At 41.7% G+C, this 24,521-nt stretch overlaps 1 protein-coding gene across 2 annotated transcripts; it reads right to left on the bottom strand.

The window, feature by feature from the left end:
• Positions 1-228: 228 nt before the first annotated feature.
• LOC119695773 (MARVEL domain-containing protein 3-like) lies at positions 229-20,961 on the bottom strand. Of its 2 annotated transcripts, none has more exons than XM_038124890.1 (4): positions 19,677-20,571; positions 19,342-19,497; positions 15,769-15,929; positions 229-2,239 (listed from the first exon to the last, which is right to left on the bottom strand). In XM_038124890.1, the coding sequence occupies exons 2-4, from the start codon at positions 19,455-19,457 to the stop codon at positions 1,539-1,541; spliced, it is 978 nt and encodes a 325-aa protein (XP_037980818.1). In that variant the 5' UTR covers positions 19,458-19,497; positions 19,677-20,571; the 3' UTR covers positions 229-1,538. The 2 variants fall into 2 exon arrangements, with proteins under 2 accessions (XP_037980818.1, XP_037980809.1); XM_038124881.1 differs by lacking the exon at positions 19,677-20,571 and adding an exon at positions 20,613-20,961 and having other exon boundaries at positions 230-2,239.
• Positions 20,962-24,521: the final 3,560 nt, after the last annotated feature.

The following is a 24,521-nucleotide window of genomic DNA, read 5'->3' as shown; positions in this document are numbered from 1 at the left end:
CAACAAGTGGTCAGCTGCAGCTTTAGCTGCATGCCAGACATCCCTGGAACAGACTTTGCAGCTGATTACAGCATACCAGAGAAGGTCTGGGCTTTGGCAAAGAGCTAGAAATCAAAGTCCTAATTTCCTGACTCTATGATGATTGTGAGTCATACTCAGTTTGGAAAAACTCTATTCCTGTCTCTTTATAAGCATAATAATGCTATGGAGCTTGTTGGTGTTCAAAGTGTTAAAGAGATGTTTAAGGAATTATACAAATGACACTTATTGTAAAGGCTCAGAAGTAATCACTTCTAATCAGAACCATAACATTTTCTTGTTTGGCCTCAAACACAATCCTTTGAGATCTGTGTGTGTGTGTATACATATGTGTATGTATGAAGTATGCAGTAAATAAGCTCTACTGTGGTTCAAAAAAGCCTCATCTGGGCAATGACTGTGAGCCAGACAAAACTGAAAAGAATTAAAATGGCCAGAGCTTTCCCTCCTCTCAAGCTGACAGATCTTATGCACTTGAAGAACAGCCTTTTCTTTCTCCCACTCCCTCATCTTTGAAGACCAGTGATCTATTTCATCTGCCTCAAACAAAGGACTCTTGAAAGATGTTCTCTTAAATTTATTTTCTCAACCCTGGGGCATACAATTACTGCTGTTCACTCATGCTTTGCCTGTTTAGATATTGGAAGGATACATGTACTTTCTGTCATTGTTACAGCATTCCCAGGGCAGGCAGCATGTTCATGATTCAGGCTCTGCCCACCACTGCCTGCAGAGTCAGCAAGCCAAACCTCGTTTAGGTGCTTACAGACACAAATGGTATCTTTACTAAGCTGATACCTGACTAGTGTGATGCCTCTCATGTTCTGATCTGTGCTCAGTGAGATGGGAAAACATAGCAGGAAACTGGATAAGGACCCTGAATGCTGCCTTTGACATTGCAGCTACTTCCCCCAGCGGCATTCCTCAGGGAGCACATGATCGGCATGTGTAAACCCCCGTGACTCCAAAGATAAAACGCTTCACTAGCCCAGGCAAAACAGGTTACAAGTGTAACTTCGGACAGGATTCAGAGAAGCACACGGGTGTTCTTTGCTTTGTAAGCACTGTAGGATAAAGGAAGAGGACACACTACAGACACAGGATCTGTTGAAAGCTGCCCATCCTAGCTGTGTATTCAATTCCCTGTGTCATGGGAGAGGGAAAGGAAGTGGTTGTTAGCTCAAGTTTGGCAGCAACGCAGTTGTAACCTGTTAAAAGCCCACTGCTGTTTGGATTTGCTCTGTGCAGGATGAAAACATTACAATGAAACGCATTTTAAATGCAGGAGTCCAGCCTGAGAGACCGGTGTAAAAATCCTTGTTAAAACAGTCACTCAATGTCAGTTTTATTACATCATGTTGTAGCAGTATGGTTACAATTGGTGATTCAATACACACTTCAGCGCCTTGTAGGAATATATACTGTGGGCTGGCTGCCTGTTTGCGAGTGTCCATCCTTTGCTGAAGCGTCAGTTCTCTGGCACAGTCCCAGAGCTGATTTCACACTAACGTGGCGAGAGCCTGGACGTTGTGGGAGCTTTCAGAGGTCCTGTGCACGGCGTGGTGGTCTCTGACGCTTCTGTCTCTAACGCTGCCCTTGGGGCTGTGCTGAGCCTTGGCTACATGGCTCTGGAAGGCCCGGACGGTGCGGATAGCAAGGATGCAGAGCACAAAGCTGGCAAAGTACAGGCAGGAAGCGACGACCCCGAAGAGGCCGACGGCCGCGTCGCCACCCTGGACGTCGCAGTTCATGGAGGTGTAGCCACGGCGTGCGTAGAGCCGCTCGCGCCTCCTGCACACCTCGGTGGCGTTCACCTGCCTGACGAAGTGCAGGTAGAGCCCCACGGCCGCCAGGTACGCCAGGCCAGCCAGCAGGCTGAAGGCACATTCACCTACCAGCAGCCCTGTCCGGAGCTGATGGATGGGTTTTGCCCCCACGACGAGGAAGACGAGGGTGAGCGTGGCCGCTGTTAAGCTGAAGGCCACTCCGCCGTACACGCAAGGGGCTCTCATCTGGGTGAACTGCATGTCCAGCTCCCTCACCTCCCGCAGCTCCGTGCCCTCAAAGGGGCTGTAGGCTGAATTCAGGTTAAAGGATCCGAAGCCTCCGAGGGACGTGAAGCCTGCAACGGAGGCTTGGGAAGCGCCCACGCAAATCAGCACCAGGAGGTTAACCGTGATTTCCACAAACTTCAAAATGCCTGGAAGGAGCAGAACAATGGGAATAGGTGTCAAAACCCCATCTTGTGCAAACTGTGGGTGACAGAAGTACACCAAAATCATAGACAGAGAGTACTGAGATATTCCTCTTGGTTACAGCTACAGAAAAGCACTTGGAAAAAAAAAAAAAGGGAAGCCTGAACTCTCACGGGTACATTTTGGAGGCTGGGCAAATTACTTTTTTTAATTTGTCAGTGTGCTTGATAGATGGATCTTCATGAAGTGAAAAAAATCCATAAAAATTTTACAGTGCTTGTGTTACTGCCAAGGCAAGCGCACAGTGATTATATTTTGGCCTGTAACTACTTGGCATAAACACACTGAGCAAGAAATATCCAGTATGAACAAATGCTGAGGTTGAAGCTGACAAAAACCTAGAAGCTTCTAAGGACTTGAAAAATCTTGCAAGTTGCTTCAGTCCTTCAAAACACATTTACTATTTTAACGTACACCTTTTTTTTTTTTTCTGTGAAGGTATTTGTTAATTTAAACGTACTATCAGATGCAACTTGCACTTTATTTCCTTCAGAGACAAAACTCACTCGTAACTCTGAAGAAGGAGTTTCTGATTGCACAAAGAAAAAACCCAAAAAAAGAAGGAGGGTAAGGATGCAAAACCCACCTTGTATGCAGAAATAAATTAAGTGAATTTGATACTAGGTCATATGCACTCTTTTACACCCTGACCTTCAGAAGAAAGCCTTATAACTTCTGAGTTGGTTCTTCACTTTTTCTTATGTTAGGCTACTAGTAATAGTAACCAAGTATCTTCAAGGGAAAATATAGAAACAAAACCCAGAACTGAAAAGGGGAGAAATTACTTATTTTTGTGGTAGCTGCCTCTCAGGAAGCTGCCTCATGTTTGATAAATCTGATTATTCTGTGACAGCTCACTAGGGGTCAGACTAAGATTAGTAAACATGAGGGATGTTGAAGCGTAGCACAGCTAGAGTTGCCTACTGGGGAAATGAAAACCCGTAGCGTGTCAGGCATGTTGCTCCAAAGTTCTGAAGTTAATTACAGAATTGCAAATCTTATTATTCCATTGCTGTCTGACAGCCAAGAATGTAAGATGCTTGACACAGTGGTCCTATATTTGTCTTGAAAGTGGAGCAGGATCTGTGGTTTGCACACAGACTTTCATTTTATGCTACCAGCGCTGATCCACATGGCATTTCCCTCTTGAGCAATGGCTCAGTTGTTGTCAAGGCTGTATGGGCTTGAAAAGGAAGGGCTGAAGCAGAACACAAGGGAATTAAACAAATTCCTCTCTTGTGTTGCCAGATGCTTCAACCAAAGAAAGCCAGTGACAGCCACAATGACGGATTATCAGATATTCCCATTCTGCCCCTTCTTACTCCCTCCACAGAGGGCTAAGGTAATGAGTCCTATCCTGCTGCCGCTTGCTCTGCACATGAACGTAGTGTTAGTTAGACCAGACAAAATTTTTCCCCTTGTTCAGGAGGAACCAAGAGAGCAGTTCTGTGTATGTGTTCTTCAGAGGTGATGCTGATTTCTGCATGGCAGTGTGCCTTTTCTTTGACCCTTCTGCACAACAATTTCTGTGAAGCAGGGCAATTACTGTGCTGGTTACCAAATCTCTTCAGGAGGCTTCAAGTACTTCAAAAGGAGGTATTTGTGGAGCTAAACCTAGAGAGAAATTTAACTTTTGGCCCTGGAGTTAGGATTCGGAACTTATTGTACCGAATTCAAATAATGCAGCCAAAAGACTCATCATTTTTAATAGGTAAAGAGTCATCACTTTACTAGGACTGCTCATATTATTTTGAAAGAGTAGTAGGTATGCAGAACATTAATTAGAACTCAATCAGGTGGGGTTTTTTTTGCTCAGTTGAGTTCTACATTATACCTTCCAAATACAATCTCAGGGTCCTTAGACAGTGTGACAGTGTTGGATGCAGGAGGGCACTTCCCTTTTTAAAGGCTGACTATTGATTTCATAGATGATCCAGCAGAAAACAGTTCTTACAAGTCTACGTGGAGGAAAGACTATTTGATTAAGGGAAACATAAATTTTAAGTATGTTTGGCCACTTGGTAGTTGGGCACTCATAATCAGTCAGCTGCTGACTTCAGAATTTCCTTTTTATCTGTGTATACTGAGGCCCCCTGACCTGCCGAGCATCAACTTTTCCTCTACCTCACCTTGCTGAGCTTTGGAAAAGGCAATTTTCCGTTCTCAAAGTAGTCACTGCCTGCTGCTAACCTCCCCACATTTATAACTTACCCCAATCCTCTGTAATGCTGCTCCAAAACTTTTTATGTGTTCACACACATCCTCTATGCCACCCCTTAACTTTGCTGAGCTGACTGATAATGGGATGATAAATGTGATCAGTGCAGGTCTACTGTATTTTTAACCACAGCAGTAGATGCTTTAAAGGCATGCCTGAAAAATTTCCTTAGACAGGGCTTTCAGGTTGGACAGGTTTTGTATGTACCTGCACAGTTGTGACACATGCCTGCTGTAGAATTGATTAGACTGACTAAACAATGAAGAGAGGTTCAGCAGCAGCTACTTCACCAATCACTTGTATCATTTGGATTAACATGGATTTTTTAAAAGAAAGTGCAAGAACAAAGCCTCCTGTATTAAAGACAATTTTTAAATGATAAGCAGGATGTAGAATGAATTACAGGTCTATGATGACAGCCAGCTGGGTTTATGAACATAGCAGACAATTAGTGGAAATGCCTAAAACGTTGTATAATCATCAGGGCTTTGATGGAAATATTAAGCCTTACACTATGTTCCAACCCAGTAACCCTAAAAGCCTCTTGCAGTCCTAATCTGCGATAGTTACAAGCTGATAAAAAATCCTACACGTATAACAGAATAGAGACAGATTAGAGAAGTAAGGAATAAAAGGACGGGTAAGTTTTGAATCTTAGCTCTGCCAAGGTATGGTGACACACATCCTAGCAGTGACCTGTGTCAAGCAGCATGCTGCTGGTGGAAAGGATTGAGTTACAAGTTACGCTTCCAAGTCTGCCCTGCCATTTCTACTTTCACAGGCCAGTTAGCCATCTTGAAGTTGTATCTGCAGAAACCAAAAGGTCTTCCTATAGGGAAGTTGCTTATCTCTACAGTAATTCCCTAATCCCATGCAACAATGAATGCATTGCAAGATTTAAGTGTAAAATAACTAAAGGTCTGAACGGCTCAGAATTCTCTTGGTTTAGGGTTTTTTTTTCCTTTCTCAGGTTCAACATCTTTGGATTTACCTAAAATGTTACTCATTTGTATTGAAATCAGCACACTTGTATTTGTATTAAAATCAGCACAGTCAACAGCTGGCTTTAGGAACTAACCCTCTCCTTACTGAATAAGTTACAGGAGTCCTGTCAGGGCTCCTGGATTGCTATTTCCTTTCCTGTGCTTCTTTCCTGCACTGAAGGTGAGGAGAAGGGCTGCAATCTAGAAGCGGATGTTGCCAGAGATTTCCAGAAAATTGTTTCATTAGTTCTATAAAATCTAAATCTGCAGTGGATAGTAACTTCAATGTATCCTACTTGTTAATTTTGCTTGATTGCAGTTGTCTTTTGCTGTGAGTACGCTTCCTGCTGTATCCAATGATATAGCCTTCCAATTTATACTGTTTATGTACTATTCACTTTTTCTTTCCTTTTCTTTTCCTTGCTGGGATATTTCCATGGCATCAACCACTGAACAATGGTTTTATCTTTCTGTCCAATGGTAGGCTTGTCCATCCAGCAAAGCTGACAGGTGGGCTGGTTAAGGGTACAGACCCACAGGCAGCTGACTTTAACAGCTCCCACTCTTGGCTGGGCAGTCACTACTTTTCTCCCTTACCCCTACATTAGGCCCTTCTAAGAGTGGTTCAAATAAATTAAAATAGCAGGAAACTATTTAACTCTTTTCTTTTGTGCTGCTGGTTTTGTTCTGCAACTTTAGCCTCTTGATGTGACTCACAGCATATCTGCTGAGCAATCATGTTGGCATGAGTTTAGCAAGGGCAGTAACAGCCAGGACCACAGAAGGACCAGAAACTCCCCTTCTCAGGTGAGGTGAGCTGTTCAATCCACGTGCTCTGCCTCATATGACCACACTGTGGCTGAATGTGTGGTACCCAGCAACTCAGCTGTGCACTCAAGTTTCATGTCAGAAGCCCTAAAGAGGAATTTCCATCCAGGCACTGTGGCAGGACAGCTCTGATATTCAGGTGTGGGGGTCATGTTGCGTGTAAAGTAGACGTACATGAATGTAAAGTAGAATGGTCAATTCTTGCTTGTTCCTTTGTTTCTGCAGCTGCCATAAATGAATTTGCAGGACAGACAGTTCTGGCTCTTTCTGTTGAACTCCCCTGATCCCATGAGGGCCATACTAATGGAAAAGGCCTTCAAAGTGTCTCCCTCCATGTATCTGGGACAGAAATCACCGTCTTCCTCTGCTGAATGCACATGGACTCCTCCTCCTGTCTCTTTTTGTATCATTCAGTCCTCTTCAGTGAACATCACTGTGAACTTCCAGAATATTCTATGTCTACCATTCTCCATTTTGGCTTGCCTTCTCCCTCTACTTCCTTTGCAGACCACGTAACACTGGGACCAGCCAGACCCAGGGGAAGTCCTGGGGGTGTGTGGCTGCCACCCTTGGACACCTGGATCCCAGTGTCAGGACTGGTGACACACAGGTCCGTGGTACCCATGTCACATCCCATTAGGGGTCGCTCCAGGAGAAGGGAAGAGAGGAGTTAGAAACTACAACACACATAAAAAAATCTTTCTCCAAGCCTTTTTTCCTGCAAGTTGTATTTTGATTCTTTTCCCCCACCCCCAGTTTGGGTAGCTTTCTGCTTTTCAGAGGAAATCTTTCTTCTTGTTTTTTTTTTTTTTTTTTTTTTTTTTTTTTTTTTTTTTTTTTTTTTTTTTTTTTTTTACCCCTAAGAAAGGAGAAGACAAGTATTTTGAACATATATACCAACTTACAAAAGCAGCAGTCAGTGCTGAAAAGAATCTCAAATGGAGAACATCTCTTGCCAGTGCAGGTTTAGCATCCCCCAGAGACGGAAGGCACAGCTTAATGCAGCTTTGGTCACCCCTCTGCTAAACTAAGTTGGTAGCAGGAGGAAAAAGATAAGGAGAAGGGGAGAAAATTTCATTATAAAGCAGTTTTTGGCTCTGCTTTTGGAAGGGGACAAAATGTGACAGAAATGAAGAGAAACCAAAACAGAGGAGGAGAACGAAACAAGGAAAAAGAAATGAAGACAACAGTTGCAAGAGAGCAAAGATATAATATGGATGCAAAGATGGTTTAATACCTTTCTAACAGTATTATTCCTTTTATGTAAAAAATAAGATCTTACTGAAACCAGTAACAGGAATTCAATCAGCTTCACTAAAGCAGAATAAGGGCAATACACAGCTTTTTCATAAACAAAGAAGTGCCCCCCAAGCCCCCACATCACTATTATTTTTGCAGGTCTCTGTGTTCTTCAGCCAGTGGTGGGACTTAGCTTTCACTTAGTCATGCTAAAATCAAAGGCAGAAAAAAACAACCCAACCCTAAAACACAAGAATTAGGCAATGTAACACCAACAAAATCTTGGCTTTTCAGAGGACCCAAGGGATGCACATACTCAGAGCCAACTGCATTTAAATTGCACGGATGTGCCCAACACACTTATGCTCATTTGAGATATCCATCTTACTGGAAATCACTGAAAAAATAGTTTAAAACTGGGAAAATTAAATTATTTATGTGCTCTAGAAAAACAAAAACCTCTATTATTACCTTTTAATAATTTGTGTCTCTTTAGTCAAGATAATCACTCTGTTAGGAAATCTCAAAGGATGACCAGCCTTGGTTTTAATGACTCAGAGAAGTCCTGCATTCACAGAGTGCTCAGATCCAAATGTATTATCCTGTTTTTTCTGTGTATCCTTTTCCCTTAAAGAACAACTATCCCACCTGCTTTATTCTTTCTGCTTAATAACTTCCCATCTTCTAAAAAGTGCTGTCCAATTTTCACAGGAAAGGGTGGACTTAAATTGTAGAATTACTACATCATCCTCTATCTCCATATTTTCCCACCACTGTAAGACAGTTTCAATGCAACCCAGCCCTTGCCTGGGAACAACAGCTATGGTTTACTTGTACCCAGTAGTTCTTTAAAGCATCACTTCTAGAATATTCTTGATTTCTCTCCTGCTAATTGAGCATGAGTCATCTTTCCTAATTTTGGAGAGGGTGGGAAGCAAAAGATCTTGCATTTAACTGTAGTATTTGACAGTACTGCTTAAATATAACAACTGTAAAAGGCTGTATTCTATTTGTAGCACTGGTAGGTCTCTGTATGGTCACCTCACATTCTACATTTCAGGAAATGGCCTTTTTTTTCCTTTTTTTCCTAATGTACCAATAGTTCTTTCAAGTAGTAAACAAGTGTCTTGGTATTGAAACCAGCTTGCAGGAGTTTTTTTAAAAGGAGTTCAGAAAACAATGAACCGCTCTTGTTCTGTAAGCCAACTTTCCATGGCCACTCCCTCTGTTTGAACTGAAACTGAGCCACCTTTAGAAAGTACAAAGATTGGGGTGTTATTGCTCTTTAAGTAATCATAGTCTGGCTGAAGGTGGGTCAGGTTGGAGGCACCTGTGAACCCGAACTTCTCATTCACTTCACTAATTGTACGTTGTCACACTTGGTGAGCAACATTCCTGTCTGGGTGGATTTTTCTCCTTTAAGAGAGCTAGGCTCACTTGCTCAAGAAATAGAGCTACATTCAATAGATAGTCTGTCTGCAGTATCAATTTGCTTTGTGAGCCACTTTTTAAAGAGAAGAGTTTCCCTTTGTTCCCATAATCTGGGTCAGATGTAGGGAAGACAAACCTGGTACTCTCACAGGAAAGACGGCGTAACTCTTCTGTAATGGCAGCAAGCAAACCTAACTAAGATTTGCCAGCACGGGAAGCATGGACTGGAGTCTAACACACACCTAACAGCTAATAGCAACTTTGCCAGCATCTTCCCCTGCCAACTTCATTGAGTCCTCTCAGTTGCAGCTCTCCCTTCTCTAAAAACAATTGTGTACATGTTAGCACAATGCCAAAAGGTGGATGAAAATAATTTCATATGAAAATGTGGGCAGAGTGAAGTCCCGTGTGTTGGCAAGGCAACAGTTCGCTAAAGGTAGGATTTGGCATCTACAAGTAGTGCAGCTCTCCTGAGTGTTTTTATAGAGCCAACTGCTCAAGGCTGTTTGTATTTCACTGTAAAGAGGACTGAGCTCCAAATGAAATACTTTAACATCAGAACAGGAAGGAAGGTTACCTGCAGCTCTGCTGCTGTATCTTGTTACTCTGCTACTTTAATTAAGCATTTTGAATAACTGGGATTATTTTAATCTGCACAGCTCCATCCAATTCCCACTATTCATATCGTCTGTCTTCACAATTACAAGATTAAAAAACTTGATGGCAACTTCAGCCTCTCTGAGTCTGAAGTTAGCCTCGCTATATTTAGTCTCGTTAGTCTCGCTGTTTTTAAAATATACTTCGTAAAAGATAGAAGGGGAAGCTCTCTAATTACAATGAGACTATAGGGGACCCTAGTGCTCCCTTCTTAGGCAGAAATACATGGATATTAACTGCCACAGGAACAGTGTACGGCAGCTTTGGGCATAATTTAAAGGAACTAAGCACAGCACACTGCGGGGGCAAAATGTGAAGATGGTGACTACAAAACACAACAGTTTCTAATCCTGTTGGGTGCCCCCACAGGAATGAAGGTGTCCTGCATTGCCAGAAAGATGCAACGTGCTGCTGAACGTACTTGTCAAATGCTTGTTTTCACACACAGAGTTACCTGCACTATGCACATTTAATGACCCTTCAGTGTTTTTGAATGTGCATACCTGAAGCTACAGGAGATTTCTTCACTTCAGTCTAATGCCTCTTGCAGACCACTATTCTCCCCCAACATCTCCACAGCACTGAAAGGGATACGAGTCCTCCACAAAATGTTTTTCCCCCTCCTGCTCCCATGTCTGACTCCAAGAGGAACAGTATCACAACATAACACAGCAAAGAAACAACAGCAGCATTATGGCTGAGAACAATGGCATAACTCAAAGCGAGTTTCTATTAGTGTGAACCCTGTGTCTTGGCTAACTTTTCATCTCAGTCTTTTTTTCTAATCTGTATTTCCCAGCATGCATAGCTATAGGGGGGAAAAATTGACTGTGTTTTGTAAAAACAAAAGCTTATAGATGTTTACATTTGAATTAATGCTGGCTTGTTAGTGCATGAATGTATCCTGGAGAAAGTCATTGTTACTCCCTTATTCTATTTCCTCCTCCAAATAAATTCAGTTTGATATTTCCTCCTGGCTATGCTTGAAATTGGAGACTTTTCATGTTGTTACAAACCATAATACCGTCTTTTTCTGAGAGGAAATTAGTCTGAAGGTTTTAACAATTGTGGATGTTAGAATGTAGGCTAAAGGCATGATTGTTTGGAAGTGCCTACAATATGCTTAAGAAATCTAACACTATTCAAGGAGCAAAGCTGTATTCATAGCAGCAAAGAACAGGGATTCAATTATACTTGCTCCCTCACAAACTGTTTCGTAACCTTTTCACTGTTGTCTCCCTTAAAGGCCAAATGAGTTGAAAAACTAAAAAAAAAAAACAAAACAAAAACCACCACCAAAAAAAAAAAAAAAAACCCTAAAAAAAAAGTTATTTGCTCAGGAATCATGACCAGCACAGTACAACTCTATAGAAGGCAAAAGCACAAGTAATTTTCTGAGTCTGACCAACGATGGCAGAAACTTAAGTTTATCTTCACTGTTTAAGCGAAACTACAGGAGGCATTATCCAAGAATTGCATTGCTCCACGTCTTTCACACCAATACACATAATAAAAAGAAAATTAGAAGTTTTGAAGGTCAAGTGACCAAATATCTGAGACCAATTTATGAGCAGCAATTCACTCTTGGGTTCAACTCAGATTTTCCTCTCACTGAGGTGAAGGATGGCAGCCAGCCTTGAACACTTTTTTCATTCCATCTGTTAAACAAAACCACTGAATCTGGTTATATTTTAAATACATCTAGGGGGGTTATTTGAAAGGCAAAATTATTACTAATTTAGGTTCTCTACATAGAAGAAAGAACTACAGAAATTTTGTCTGCATTGTGAAAAGAAAATTGAATGCTTCCTTCTGACAAAATTTCAGCCTTAAGAATCCCCAGGTCAAAAAGCTCTTGTTGTTTTCAACATGTGCTGCTTTAAATGGCATATGTAATATATTGTGCATAAGCAGTAAGAAATGGCTACTGCAAGCAGCAGTTCCTTAGTTAATGAAAGATTTGTCTTTATCACAAACAGTTTATTTCAAATTCCCATAAATTATATCGTGCATCTAGGCGGTTTGACACCAGTCTAAAAGCTGTTCCCTAAATCTCCTTCACTACTGCAGAAACAGAAGGTGACACACTTCTGTTTCTACTGCCTTTTGATCTGTAATCTGCAGGCCCACAAGTGTAGCTTTCCTGTGTAAAATTACCCAACATACAGAAATTAGACATAAAGACGGCATAGCAGGGACTAGTCAAGAGTTTTATAGGGAAGTCACTTAAAAGAATCAGCAGATATATGAAGAAAGGTAGTGCTCTTAAATTACACAAGCTCCTGTAAGATAAACAATCACTTCACTGCTTAGCAGTGGTTAAAGGATAATGAAAAGGAAACAGCCAGTTTTCAGGCAACTAGAGTTAAGGGAGTAATCTCTGGTTTGTGCTGCCTGTCACCAGTATGCCCATGTTGGCAGTACAGTGGGAGGGGATTTGCAGAGTCAGGTGGAGTTGAAGACACAGGGGGTACAGGACAGGCATTTTCTGGGGAGAGAGAAGTACTTCATTTCGGCTCTAGTTTGTTCCAAAGGACAGAGTGCCTGCTAGTACTTACAGCTCACCCTTTCATTTAGTTTTGTCCAAAGAAAATACAGTTTGTGCACCCAGGGTTTGCTCTGCAATATGGCCCAAAGACCTGTAAGTGGAGGTTCCAAGCATGTTCAGCTCAAAACTACATACCAAAATACTATGGTGGATGCACAGACTAATGAACTGAAAAGACTGAAAACTGAGATGGTGAAGTCTGCTTTAATAACAATAATCATAAAAATTTCTTCACGCTTGCCAACAGTAAAATTGGTAGGCTGCTAAGAGATCAAGCTTTGAATGAGAAATTAATGAAATCAGTGTTTAATAAGCAACCTCCACTTCATGGTTGTACAGAAATACCCACAAACACTGATGCCCCTGTGGACAGAGCACGCAGATGGGTTCTAAGCAAAACATTGCCATTTCAGGAAGCTTTCTCTGAAGACATCAGCTCAGTGTTCACTGATAGTCAAGCACCACACAAAAGGTAGGAAGCGTTAGAATAGGATTACAGAACCAGAGCCTTTATGCAGATGTCTGATTCTTTCTGGAATTTATATGGAATTTTTACTGCATTTCTGGTCAGCCTATTTCAAAAAGGTGTGGTAGACCTGGAAAAGGTATAAGACTGGAAAACTGACCAAAACTGGCTATCCATGAAGAAGCAATAGGGGCACAGGGAAAAAGGGAAGACTTCACTCAAAACCATAAATCTCATAGAGAAGCTGAATATACGAGATTATCACTACATATTTAGAATACCATCAGAATCAGAAACACCTTCTTTAAAACATTTTAAGGAATGAAACAGTAGTACTTCAAGTGAAACTCTGGAGCTCCTTATCTTAAGGTAATGTGAAGGTCAAACATTTAAAAAAGCGATTCAGCAGAGAATTAAACAAACTTCATAGGTCTGTAAAGAGGTATTAAACACAACAGATGTGAGTGCACTCTTCCAATTCAGGAAATTCCACCAATCCAAAGTCTGGAGTCTATTCCAGAAGACAGCTTACTCTCTACTGGTCCAAACTTTGATGGTCCTCCTAAGTTTGTACTTTAGTCCATTTTCTGGGAGGAAGAGTGATGAAGTGCCTTGTATGATCCAGCACTGCTATCCATGTGATCCCACCTGAATGGCTTTGAATAGGTAACCCTCATATAATGTTTTAACAGACTTTTTTCCCCCCTTCTGTTTTCAAGATGAAAGGATTAAAAATTAGCAGAATGTTTTGAAGTTTCTTAGATGGTATCAAATGTTCCTACCAGCAAAAGGGGTCAGTATCAGTTTTTTCTTCCATTATATTTGGACTGGGTATATTGTCCTAATGTGGTTGTAGGGGAAAAAAAAAAAAGGGGAAGGGAATAGGGAGGGACGGGGGAATAACAAAGATAGGAGAATGAGGTCCTAATGCATCCTAGGGTCCTAAGCTATTTAAAGGATCCCTAAAAAGTCCAGCTGTTTATTTCTCAAATTCAGCTTGAGTTTTTTGGGATATAGCTGGTAAAAACATGGATGAACTATCTGGGTGAAGCAAATACTATCCAGAGCTCTAGTTGTATGGAATTCCTCTCTAGTTTGCTAAACTGCTTTAGCAGTTTGCTAAACTGCTCAAAATGCATAAAGAAACATAACCTAGGTGTGCTAGGCAAAAGATAAAAGCCCCAAAGCTCAACTACTTAGTGGACCGTCAGAAACTAAGGTTCACATTTCAGTTGTTGCTTTGGGAAAGATTGTGTTTCATCACTTGATTTCCCAGCCTTGTTTGAGTCTAGTTTATTTTAAAATTATGGAGATTGGGAAGGGGAAATTTCACCAGAGTGCAGATAAATCACTGGCAAAAGAAGGTTAATAAGTTTTTACAGGAACTTTTCATGCTCTAAAGTGTTGCAGCTCCCATATACTGACTTCTTAGTAAACAATCCATGTAGTTCACTAACAGCATCTACCATAACTGCAGGGAATACAGAATTCTGCAAAACAATTCCAGTAAAGTCTGCTAAATCTTGATACTTCCAAAAACTGAACAGGGTAGTAACATTCTCATAATCTTATATCTTCAATATATTTTCATTTTTTGAAATAAGGCTGCTAATAAAAGGGTTTATTTTCTGCATGATCTCTTTTCCCTCCTCCACTGCAATCTCAGACATGAAATTTTTTGAAAACACAGAGCAATACCTGGGGGAGGGGTGGGAGTAAAATCATCATAGTCAACTGATGTATCCAAAACTAGGACATTTTAAAAATCTTAATTATCTTTAATGCACTGAAATAATGAAAAGCAAATGCAGGGGGGAAAAACCCCAGATATTCACATTAAGCTATCCGTAAGTCCAAGCAACCAGTGAAACTGGAAACTAAAATTAGCCTGCCACTCCATTTTTCTAAAGCTCTGATAAAATAGGGCATGGAGTTTTATGCAGCTTTTCAGACAAGTTAAAATAATTCAGTTTGTTTAAAGAAAAAACTGATGATACAATTTTATCATGGATAAAGTATCAGTATGGCTCCATGTCACTAAACCTTTACTAACAGTTGCAGTTACATCTGAAGATGAAAAACAAACCACATACTAATACGCATAACATATTTTTAACACAAAATAGTTCATCTCACTCTTACAATTGTTCCCATATCTACATACAGAGAAATATTAAATTGATTGTGCTACTTAACTTTCCTTCATGGAGAGAAGAAATAATCTAACATTATGTGCTTTAATTTACTTCCAACAGCTAATCTCTTCACTTTTCTCTCTACTGGAGGACATTGAATGTCTATTTATAGACATCAGCCAAAGACTTTGCACCTAGCTGCAAGTTCAACTCAGACTGCAGTGGAGCTTTCCTACAGACAAGGTGAGAATGATCAGTGCCCTGAAAGAGGGAAAACTTTCAAGGGATAATGAATATTTTAACGACTTCTTTTTTTCAGTTTACAGGAATGAGTTTACTAAGGCTGATTTCCTCCCACATTAAGGCTCATTTCTGTCCTTGTTGCAGTTGCTTTCTTCCTAAGAAAAACCCAAGTTATTTCTCCAAATCTGTTTTATTTGATTTATGTGCAGAAAAAAAAATTGTCTCCCTCAATGATGCTTTATAAAGATGTCTGAGTGATAACTGCAGAAAATCCAGATTTGATAAAAAGTGTGAGAAGAATGACTGGGAAACAAACTAGCATCAAACCTTCAACAGCCATCTCTAAACTGCTCACAGATGCAAATGTCTATTTTATTCCTAAATCCCAAAGGCTAAGTCTTTTTGCACAGACTGGCTGATTACACACATGACCTGCTGTGGTGCTCTGGCTGCATATTCCAGAGATGTATTTTCAAGTTTCTAAATATGTGTATAAATATTGCCTTTAGATGTCTAAAATGGCATTACCCTCAGTTATGCCATTCATTAACTCTCTTGGTCCTTCTGGCCTTTTTTTTTAGTAGGGTTTTTTTTTCCCCATTTGTTTTCTTTTGTTTTAATATTCCTCTAGCTTTACTTTGTTGTGCCTCTAAACACAGAAACCAAATCCAAGAGAAGTCTTTGGAAGGAGAGGGGTGGATGGCAGGCAGTAAGAGTCTCACATACCTCTTGTTGTGCATACCTTTGAACACTTCATTGAGAAGCTTTCCTTGGGAGGATAAAACTCTGGTGGTGGGCCAAAATACTCCCGTGCTGCTCCTGAGGTTTTAGAGTAAGGGTCTGAGCAAACAGGAGTAGTCCTTGAGTGCTGGCCACCTCGGATGTCTCTACAATGGAGTAAACAGCTGATGGTTATACATTAGGTCACAGTCCCTCTTGAACATGAGAAATTAATGTTCTAATGTTCTTCTGAACATTAGAACATGAGAAATTATCAGATGCTCCTGTTAGTGGAAGGAACTAGCTTGCTTCACAGACATCTGACCTTTTTTTTCTTGCCTCTTTTGAAAGCAAATATCCCAAAAACTTGCATAAATCCATGTTCACAAGGATATTTCCATTCAGTGGTCCTTATTTTGGAAAAAATTGTACTCGCTGGGTAGGCTGGCTGAACTGCTTAGCTTACTGGCAAAAGGTAGAAAGAAGAAATAACAGCTTTTTCATGAAAACCAAACAATTTAGCTAGTCCATAGCAGGCCAGATAATAGAAATGAGAGAGATTTTGGCATAATAAATGTGCAAAGTAGCACAACTATTTAATGGGTGTTTGTACTTCCAACTAGTGTCTCTCACAAAGATGTCTTTTAAAACAATAAAAGCTATTAAAATAAACAGATAAAGATTTTAAACTAGGGAAAAAACCAGCCTATTTAAATTTTTGAGGTCCTCAAAGATATTTGAAGAAGAATCTAAAATCAACCCTCCTCCCCAAAAAGATCTGTTTCTCCTGTCTCCAATTAGTCTCTTCATTGATACAATGGTCCAGTTTTCTGCAATGACATACAGCTCCATATCTGAAGCCTGATGATTTTTAAAGTTGGTGAGATTTTGGTTATTTTATAGGAAAAGTGCAATTTTCAATTTAAACTGAGCTAATACTCAAGTTAAAAGAAACATTGGCTGCAAATTTTTTGTGTGGCCTAACAGAAATTTTCTCCCTCATTTTAAAGAATTGGAGCTTGCCTTTTTCAAGGTACAGCTGCATGAGTTTGTTATTAAAGGATATTTTAAGTCTCATTCAGCATTATTATTTTTAAATGTCTTCTTTGTATTCTTTTTTAATCTTGAAGTTCTTATCCACAGATCAGCGTTTTCAACTGTAGTTTTGTTTCCCAGTATCGCTGCACTTCACTAAGGTTTATCTTCATCCAATTCCAGACTCAATATTATCTCGTTCATCCACATTAAATCATGTTCTTTGTAGTTCTTACATTTTAATTAAGACATTCAATAACAAGACCAATGCTAACATCTCCATGTTTAGAGCTGCCAACAGCTCTATTTGGCTGCAACATTTCTGATTTTTCTGACCTCTGTCCTGTGTCTTGTGCAACTACCAAAGCATCCTGTGCAGCTGTGTCACATAAATTAAATAAGCTGTGTGATTTATAAGACTTCCAGTAACTTGAAAGCAATCCCTTTGGTACTTCTGATGCAGCTGCTTCTCTCTATTGTTTCCTGTTACTTGCCAGAAAACAAAACAAGACAAAAAAATCAAACCAACCCCCTCTCCCGCCTCAATGTTCAGCAGCAGAGTACATTTAGGAAAAAAAAAAATCCTTTTTTTAGATGTCTTTTTTTCTCACTGTGGCCTGTTCTGGCCACCTTTACTGCTGTTTTCCTTGAGGATTTTACCATTCTAGGTAATTCTCCTCAGCACTGGGAGGAAGGTTGCTGTAGGAGTTTCAGACAGAAATGCATTTGGAAAGAGAAAATACTCTGGCTAGAAAGTCTAGTTTATCAGGGATGAAAGTATTAGGCACCCAAAGTACAGCTTCCACAAAATTCTTCCCATGTATTTCATTACAGGGTCTGCTGGTCTTCTGATCAATCAGCCAAAGTTTTCACCAAAACCCATGAGAACTCCATGAGAAGCAAGCAGAGGAAATGCCGTTAGGTTAAGCCAAACTCCTTCAAAACAATGACAGAAAAGTTTTTCAATCAGTTTTAGTGGGGTCTGATGGCCCCCAGATGCGTGACTTGACTCTAAGAATTATCTTCATGGCTGTTACAGATTTGCAACTGCAGCTTCCCTTCCTCTAATCCCTGGTGGATGCAGGGATGCCTGTGAACCTTTACAGCCCATCCATCAATTTTCGATCTCCAAGTCCAAACACATAAAACTAACAGCAAAACCAAGAAATCCAGAGAAGTGCTTTATTAAAAAGTGGTGGTTTAATTTATTGCTAGCCTTTCACACATTGCTTGTATTATGCTATACATGAAAGAAAAAAAAAAGCCCACATCAAACCTCCAACCCTTTTGGGTTTTTCTTTTTCTCTCCACTGTGCTATTAATGTGTTACTGGCATTAGCTGCTCTCACTTCTAATATATTCAAGACAATTTAGCTATATTGCCTGCCAATCTCTGCTTTTGCTAAGGACAGGCCTTCAGTCTCTGAGGATGATTCTTAGGCTGGTCATTATTCCCATTTCTCACCAATTTTTCATAATTTAAGAGAGACAGAAAAAAAATTCATTAGCTATTTTCACGATGCAATAGTTTTAGCACTATCCAAGTGTAATGTATTACAATTATGTAATGGCCGTAAGTATTGTAGTCCACACAGCGCTCTTCTCTGCTCCTTTTATCGTCATCCTGTTTTCTTTACGAAAATGCATATTATCAGGGAGTACTTTAGTATTTCAGCTTTTCAATTAAAAAGCTTTTCAGCTTTTCCATTATATTTATGTCCTCTCCCTGTTTGCCTTTATTCTTAAATTCCCCTACAATCACATCCCCAGAGACTAAGTGGCAGAGATGAACACTCTGCTGCCATGGCAAATTTGCCAGCGGTGTTTAGACCTACAGACCTCTCTCCTACAGGGCAGCCACACACTGGCATGACCTAAAAGGAAAACAGCCTAAGCTCACGTCTAGAGTGTTGCAGCCAGGCCAGGCTGGAAGGAGAGTGCAATATCCTAAGAGTTTATTTGGCACTGGAAACCCATTTGTTGATCTGCTCATTGTGGTGGTAGGGGCTGACCCACTCTCAAGTGCTGCCAACAGCCTTAGACACTTCAACAAGCACTCATCTATTGACAGCGACTACTGAAAGTAATTTTATTTCAGATTAACAGAACATGTTCACAGCAACTTGAGAGCTCACAAAGTCCCTGTGCTGGTCTCAATCATGTAATATTCTTATTTAAGCCGTGCATATTTGGCAAGCCACAGCTTGCCATCACCTGCTGACCAGTGTCTTCAGGAACTGTACTGAGACTCACAGCCACATTTCACCTACTTGTCATCCAACCTGATTCAGATCATCCCACGAAATTCACATCTCTGCCTGTATTACACAGCCTATCTTTCTGTCCTGTCTCCAGCTCAAACCAAAGAAAAAAGGTTAAATTTCTAAGTGTAAAATAGCTCCCTTCCAAGTGCAGTATGCTCATGCTTTCACAGCTGAGTAAAAGCTTTCTTTACTATTGTAAATTAGGCCTATTTAAAAGCAGAGAGAAGGCAGACATTATAGAACTGCTGTGATCTATTTCTCTGAGGAAATAAAGACGTACCTTGCATTGTATGGGTATGGTTTTCTTGTTCTTCTGTCTTCCTTGTATCTATCAGATCTATGGTTCTCATGGTGCCAGTATTGCTTATCTTGGTATCGACTCCCAGCATGAGACATCTTGTTTTTCTGATGTATTCTCTCCTTCTAAAATAACTTCCTGAGCCAGAGAAATAAAACGAGTTCATTTTATTGCTCCACTCAAAAGTTATTCATTGACCAGCACTCACGTCCATTAAAGGCTGATTCAAAATTAGTATAGACTTCTTTAAGAAGTGAAGGAAGTAAAACTCTTTAAACTACAAAGTAACTTCATTAAAGCAGGAAATTTTTCTTTACCTTTTCCTTTTCATCAAGTAAGTGCAATGTTTCTGTACCTGACATATATTACACTTGGATTATTTACTAGGTCTGCTCTGATTCTCCTGCCTTTGCTGCCAGGGCAAGGGATCGTGTCCACCAAGAACTGAATCTTGTCTTCTGCAGTGTTGTGTCTCAGGTAAAGCATTAAGCCCAGCAGGTGCCAGTGCACTGCACGAGTGTGCACACAGCTGCCACTGGCACAGGGAAGTCTGGAAGAGCAGGCTGTGACCTTTGTCCTGGGAGTTTCTAAGAGGAGGGCACCCGTGGGTGTAAGCAGAGTCACTACCAAACTGCCTATGATTTACAGAAACATTAGGTACAGGCAAAGCTGAAAGTAAGCTGGCAAGAAGCTATACCCTGATAATTCCGTATTAAATGCTACCAGTTTGTTATTTGCTGAAAGTGCCTTTATATTTTCAAGTGTGATACGATTAAGCCCAAACCTGTAAAACAGGGAAACAGACTTCAAACACCTGAGCAATCTTTACACTCATATGCCTTCATCACAGCCCTTCAACATCCCTGCAGAAGTGTCTGCAGTCGGTTTAATTTGCACTGATCAAGGCCTGACAATCTTCCTCCATCTCCTTTGGGTGTTTTAAAGTAAATAAATACAAACATACAAAAATATGATATAAAGGAATAAATTAATTTTTGTTTACACCTAAGAGGGAAAGAGACAGCGCCCTCCCCCGAGGGCAGGAGCCATTCCGCAGGGAAAGATTCCTGGTGCCGCCGCCGCAGCGCCACCGCAGCGACCCGACCCGAGACCCCCGTGGCGCCCCGGGGGTCGCTCTGGCGTGGGCGCTGCCCCGTGACACCGGGACACACCGGGCACCTCCCGCCGGGCACCTTCGCTGCCCCCCGCCGCCGGCTCCCCCGGGGCCAAGGCCCGCGACCCCCGGCCCTCACCTGAGGGAGCGCCGAGCTCCGTCCCGCCCCGCAGCAGCTCCCGGCGCCGCCGGCACCGCCCTCCCGGCCCGGCCGCCTCCCGCCGGTCCTGCCCGGGGCGGCCCTGCCCGCTCCTGCCTCGCCAGGCAGCCGGGAAAGGTGAGCAGAGTTACCAAATCACAGAGTCGGTTTGGTTGGAAATGACCTGGAGATCTCTGAGATCATCAAGTCCGGTCTGTGATCCAACACCGCCGTGTCAACCAGACCAAGGCACTGAGTGCCGCCTCCAGGCTTTCCTTAAATACCGCCCGGGATGGTGAGGCCGCCACCTCACTGGGCAGCCCATTCAAATGTCTAATCACTCTTCATGTGAAGAAATTCTTCCTGATGTCCTGAATCTCACCTGGCACAGCCTAAGGCCGTGTCCTTTTGTTCTGCACTGGTTACTCCGGGAGAAGAGGCCGTCCCCCATCTGGCTACACCCTCCTCCCAGGCAGCTGTAGAGAGGTCACCCCTGAGCCTCCTTTTCTCCAGGCTAAACACCCCCAGCTCCCTCAGGCACTCCTCATGGGATGTGCCCTCCAGACCCTTCACCAGCTTCCTTGCCCTTTCCTCCTCCTCAGTGAAGAGGAACGAGGGTCATGGGGATGGGCTGCTGTCCGGGAGCACAGGACAACCCAGGCTTTGTTTAATTTAATGAAATGATGTCCCTGTGCCCTATGCCCAGTGCTGGGGAAGAATTTGGTAACCACGAGAGGATATAAAACCTGAAGATTATTAAAGTTGAAATTCAAGGTCCTTACAGGTTGCCTTATTGTTTTTCTAAAGCCACCTTCGTTGACTGGCAGGGTTCAGGGCAGAAAGCCCCACAGAATGGGAGACTGGGGGGGGGGGGGGGGTGTGAAGAGAAGGAGGTGAAAGATAATGGGTGAAACTTGTGCCCAGGAGCAGGTGTGTGGGAATGGCCTGTGTTGCACTAGACAGGTTGCGCAGGGAGGTAAGCAACTCTCCTCTGGTGCAGAGCCATGATTTGGATAAACAGCCATTTGAGTGCAAGCAGTCTCTCCTTCCTTGGTGCTCTGCTGAAATCCCTCCCTGTGGTGTATCGGCAGGGGCTTTGTCGCCTCGCTGCCAGCCTGTGATGTTTCTCTTACAGAGGAACAATGTGCTGGTCTCCTCAGGATGCCTTCTGTTGGCATTTATAATCTCTTTTTGGAGAGAGTCTGGACAGGCTCTTGAACTGGAATTGCAGCAAATGGCTTGTTGGTTGTGCAGTCCTGTACACAAAAGCAGCCGATGCCTGGGAAACAGGATGATGGTATTAACATGACACCATGCCCAGCTAATATTGAGCTTTGGAAAGCTTCCCTATGCTGTGGCACTGTCCTGCACAAAAGCTGGGAGCAGGAAATCCCTTTCCTTCCCAGGGCTTTCACAGCAGCAAGCTCAGGGTACCAGTGCTTCATGAGTTTGGGCTAAGATATGTAGCTTTTACTGCAGTCCCATGGCAGAGGTAAATCCAAAATCCCCTGTAGGTAACATACAGGTAACAGAGGAGCTGCTGTCCCTGAAATGAGGAGATAGCTACAGGAACTGAATGCTCAAAGCACATGTTTTGAAGTGCGGTAGGAGTGTGATTCCCTGCTCTGGCTGAGCTGTGTTAACAGCTTCTTTTGCTGTTTACCATTCTCACCTTGCCTAGACCTCTTCTGCTGTTCCTGCCTTCAGCTGTACACTTCATCTTCTTCTCTCTGTCTTGCACCAACTCTAGTGCTTGCTTGATCACATAATGATCCAGTTCTGCTTGCTTTCCAGCCAAAACCAATTTACTTTCTGCTGTTTTAGTGAGTTGAATTGGCTTTGTGCTGCAATCAAATGTGCACTGGAGCAAGGACTTGGCAGAAGCATATGTCCCACAGGGAAGAAACTGGGGGAGGGATGGGGGAAGAGGGCTACCTCTCTTGGCAGCAGTGAGTGGTGACTGTAACTGAAGCCCTGATGAGAAGCTGCAGATTGAGACACCACTACCCATCAGTCACTACGCCTTCTCAGTTTGGGGCTGTCATCTGGCTAGCTAAGGCAGCCTAACAGCAGGAGTGTTTTACTGTTTCGTAGCTTTGTTTGTTTCTAATTCCTATTGTTTCTATTTAAAGGTTGTTTAAGCTAGTTTGGCAGATCTTACCCCAAAGATTAGGGTGCCTGCATGAACTCTGTTCTCCTGTCTGGATAACAAATATTTGGGAAATTGATTCATCATTTGCATCCAGCAGAGGATATCTGCTCTTGATGGAGGGTATGAGGAATTACATTTCTCTTCTGGTGGGCAGGTTTAATACAAACAGTTGAAAAATCACAAGGAGTCATGGCTGGAAATAGATTTTTTTTGTAGGGGCTGAAATATAAAAGTATCCTTGACAGGCACAGTTTGCAGCATAACTAGTAGTTTTGTTAAAGCATTTCTCCTTCTGGGCTGAAAGGGTTCAGGTGTGGCCATTTTGGTTTGGAAGACTGGGTGGAACTGAAGGGATGCTATTATGAACTGGGTAAAATTCAGTGAAGCTGGTGGGCAAAGTAAGTATTTAGAAGAGTTTAAAGTCATTATGGAACCAGGTAGTTGAAATAATGGGGTGACAAGCAACACAGAATTACAAGGTGAGATGTACATTAAAAAAAAAACCTTAACTCTATGACATAAGGGTTTTTCCCTGGAGACTCATAAGAAAATACAAGATAGGTAGGGACTGCTGGAGTTGCCTATATATGACATAAGAACCAGTAAAACAAGCCGCAGAAAATCATGCTGACTAGGGAGAAACATCCAAATGTAGGAGTAGGATTGTGTTTCTAAGGAGAAAATCATGAAGGGATTAGATATTGTTCTGGCTAAATTTAAATTACAACCACCAAGGAAAAAGATCAGATCTTTTTTTTTTTTTTTTACATTATTGCAGGTGAATGGATGCTGTGTTGTATGTAAGCAGATGGGTTTGTATCAAAGATGCACTCAATTCTGTCATCAATTTCTCTTTGTAATATAAATAACCTTTGGGACTGAATTTTGGCTAGCTGATGAAGTCCAGAGGGGCTGATGTGCAGAAAATGAAGTGTGAACTGTTTTGATTTTTTTTTTCCCCCCAGTAATTTACTCGAGTAGGTCACATCTGTGTCCTGGATCAATGTAGTCCTGGATACATGCTCCTGCCTAACAAAACAAAACAAAACACAATGAAACAAAACAAAACAAAAAACCTAAAACCTAATCTAGGTACAGGGTACAAGGTGCTATAAATAGATCTCCAGGGACAGATTTCTCCAGCCAGCCAGGCAGGGCACCACTGGAGTCTGTTCAGTCTGACAGGAACACTAAGCTCCTGAGATCAGCAGGACTAAAATTAGCTTTGGAACACTATTTTCTACCCTTATGCTGCTGCTTTTATATGAAATCTGTTGTTTATTGTTATAAACAACGAGAAAAGAATTTGGATTGAAGGCTTTATTTTTTTTCCCCTTTCTTAAGGAGATTTTGAAATCCCTGGTCTTTGGAATGGGAGGTAAATTCAGTTTGGGGACTAAGTAATTGGTTATGTGTGGTGAAATTTTTTCTGTGCTAATGACAAAAAGAAAAATCTCAACACAAAAAATTTCTTCAGCAAAAGAAATGTAAACAGTCATGACTGATTTAATATTATATCCTTGGTGTGTGTTTTTGTCTTTGGAAATGTGTGAATTGTTTGGTTGGTAGCTGTTTCTCTTACAAGGCTGAGTACTTCCCAGCATCTTCTGAGTAATTGTCTAGCTCTGATTTAGAGATCTTACAACATGGCTTTCTGAAGAGAGGGATTTTGTCTCACTGAATCTAGACCCTGACTGTGGAATAGCCAGATTCTGGGACACATCCAAAACAGGCTGGAGGTAGTGAGGATGTTTCTA

The sequence above is a fragment of the Motacilla alba genome, chromosome 2 (assembly GCF_015832195.1).
Source record: "Motacilla alba alba isolate MOTALB_02 chromosome 2, Motacilla_alba_V1.0_pri, whole genome shotgun sequence".
Lineage (NCBI taxonomy): Eukaryota > Metazoa > Chordata > Aves > Passeriformes > Motacillidae > Motacilla > Motacilla alba.
The sequence above is the reverse complement of the archived record's forward strand: the minus strand, read 5'-3'. Positions and strand labels throughout refer to the sequence as shown.

Coding starts and splice junctions, on each gene's coding strand:
- LOC119695773 (XM_038124881.1), bottom strand. CDS start 19,457: ATGTCTCATGCTGGGAGTCGATACCAAGATAAGCAATACTGGCACCAT. Junction 15,930..19,341: donor CCATACCCATACAATGCAAG/GTACGTCTTTAT, acceptor ACTCCATTGTAG/AGACATCCGAGGTGGCCAGC. Junction 2,240..15,768: donor AAAGGTATGCACAACAAGAG/GTATGTGAGACT, acceptor TGCTCCTTCCAG/GCATTTTGAAGTTTGTGGAA.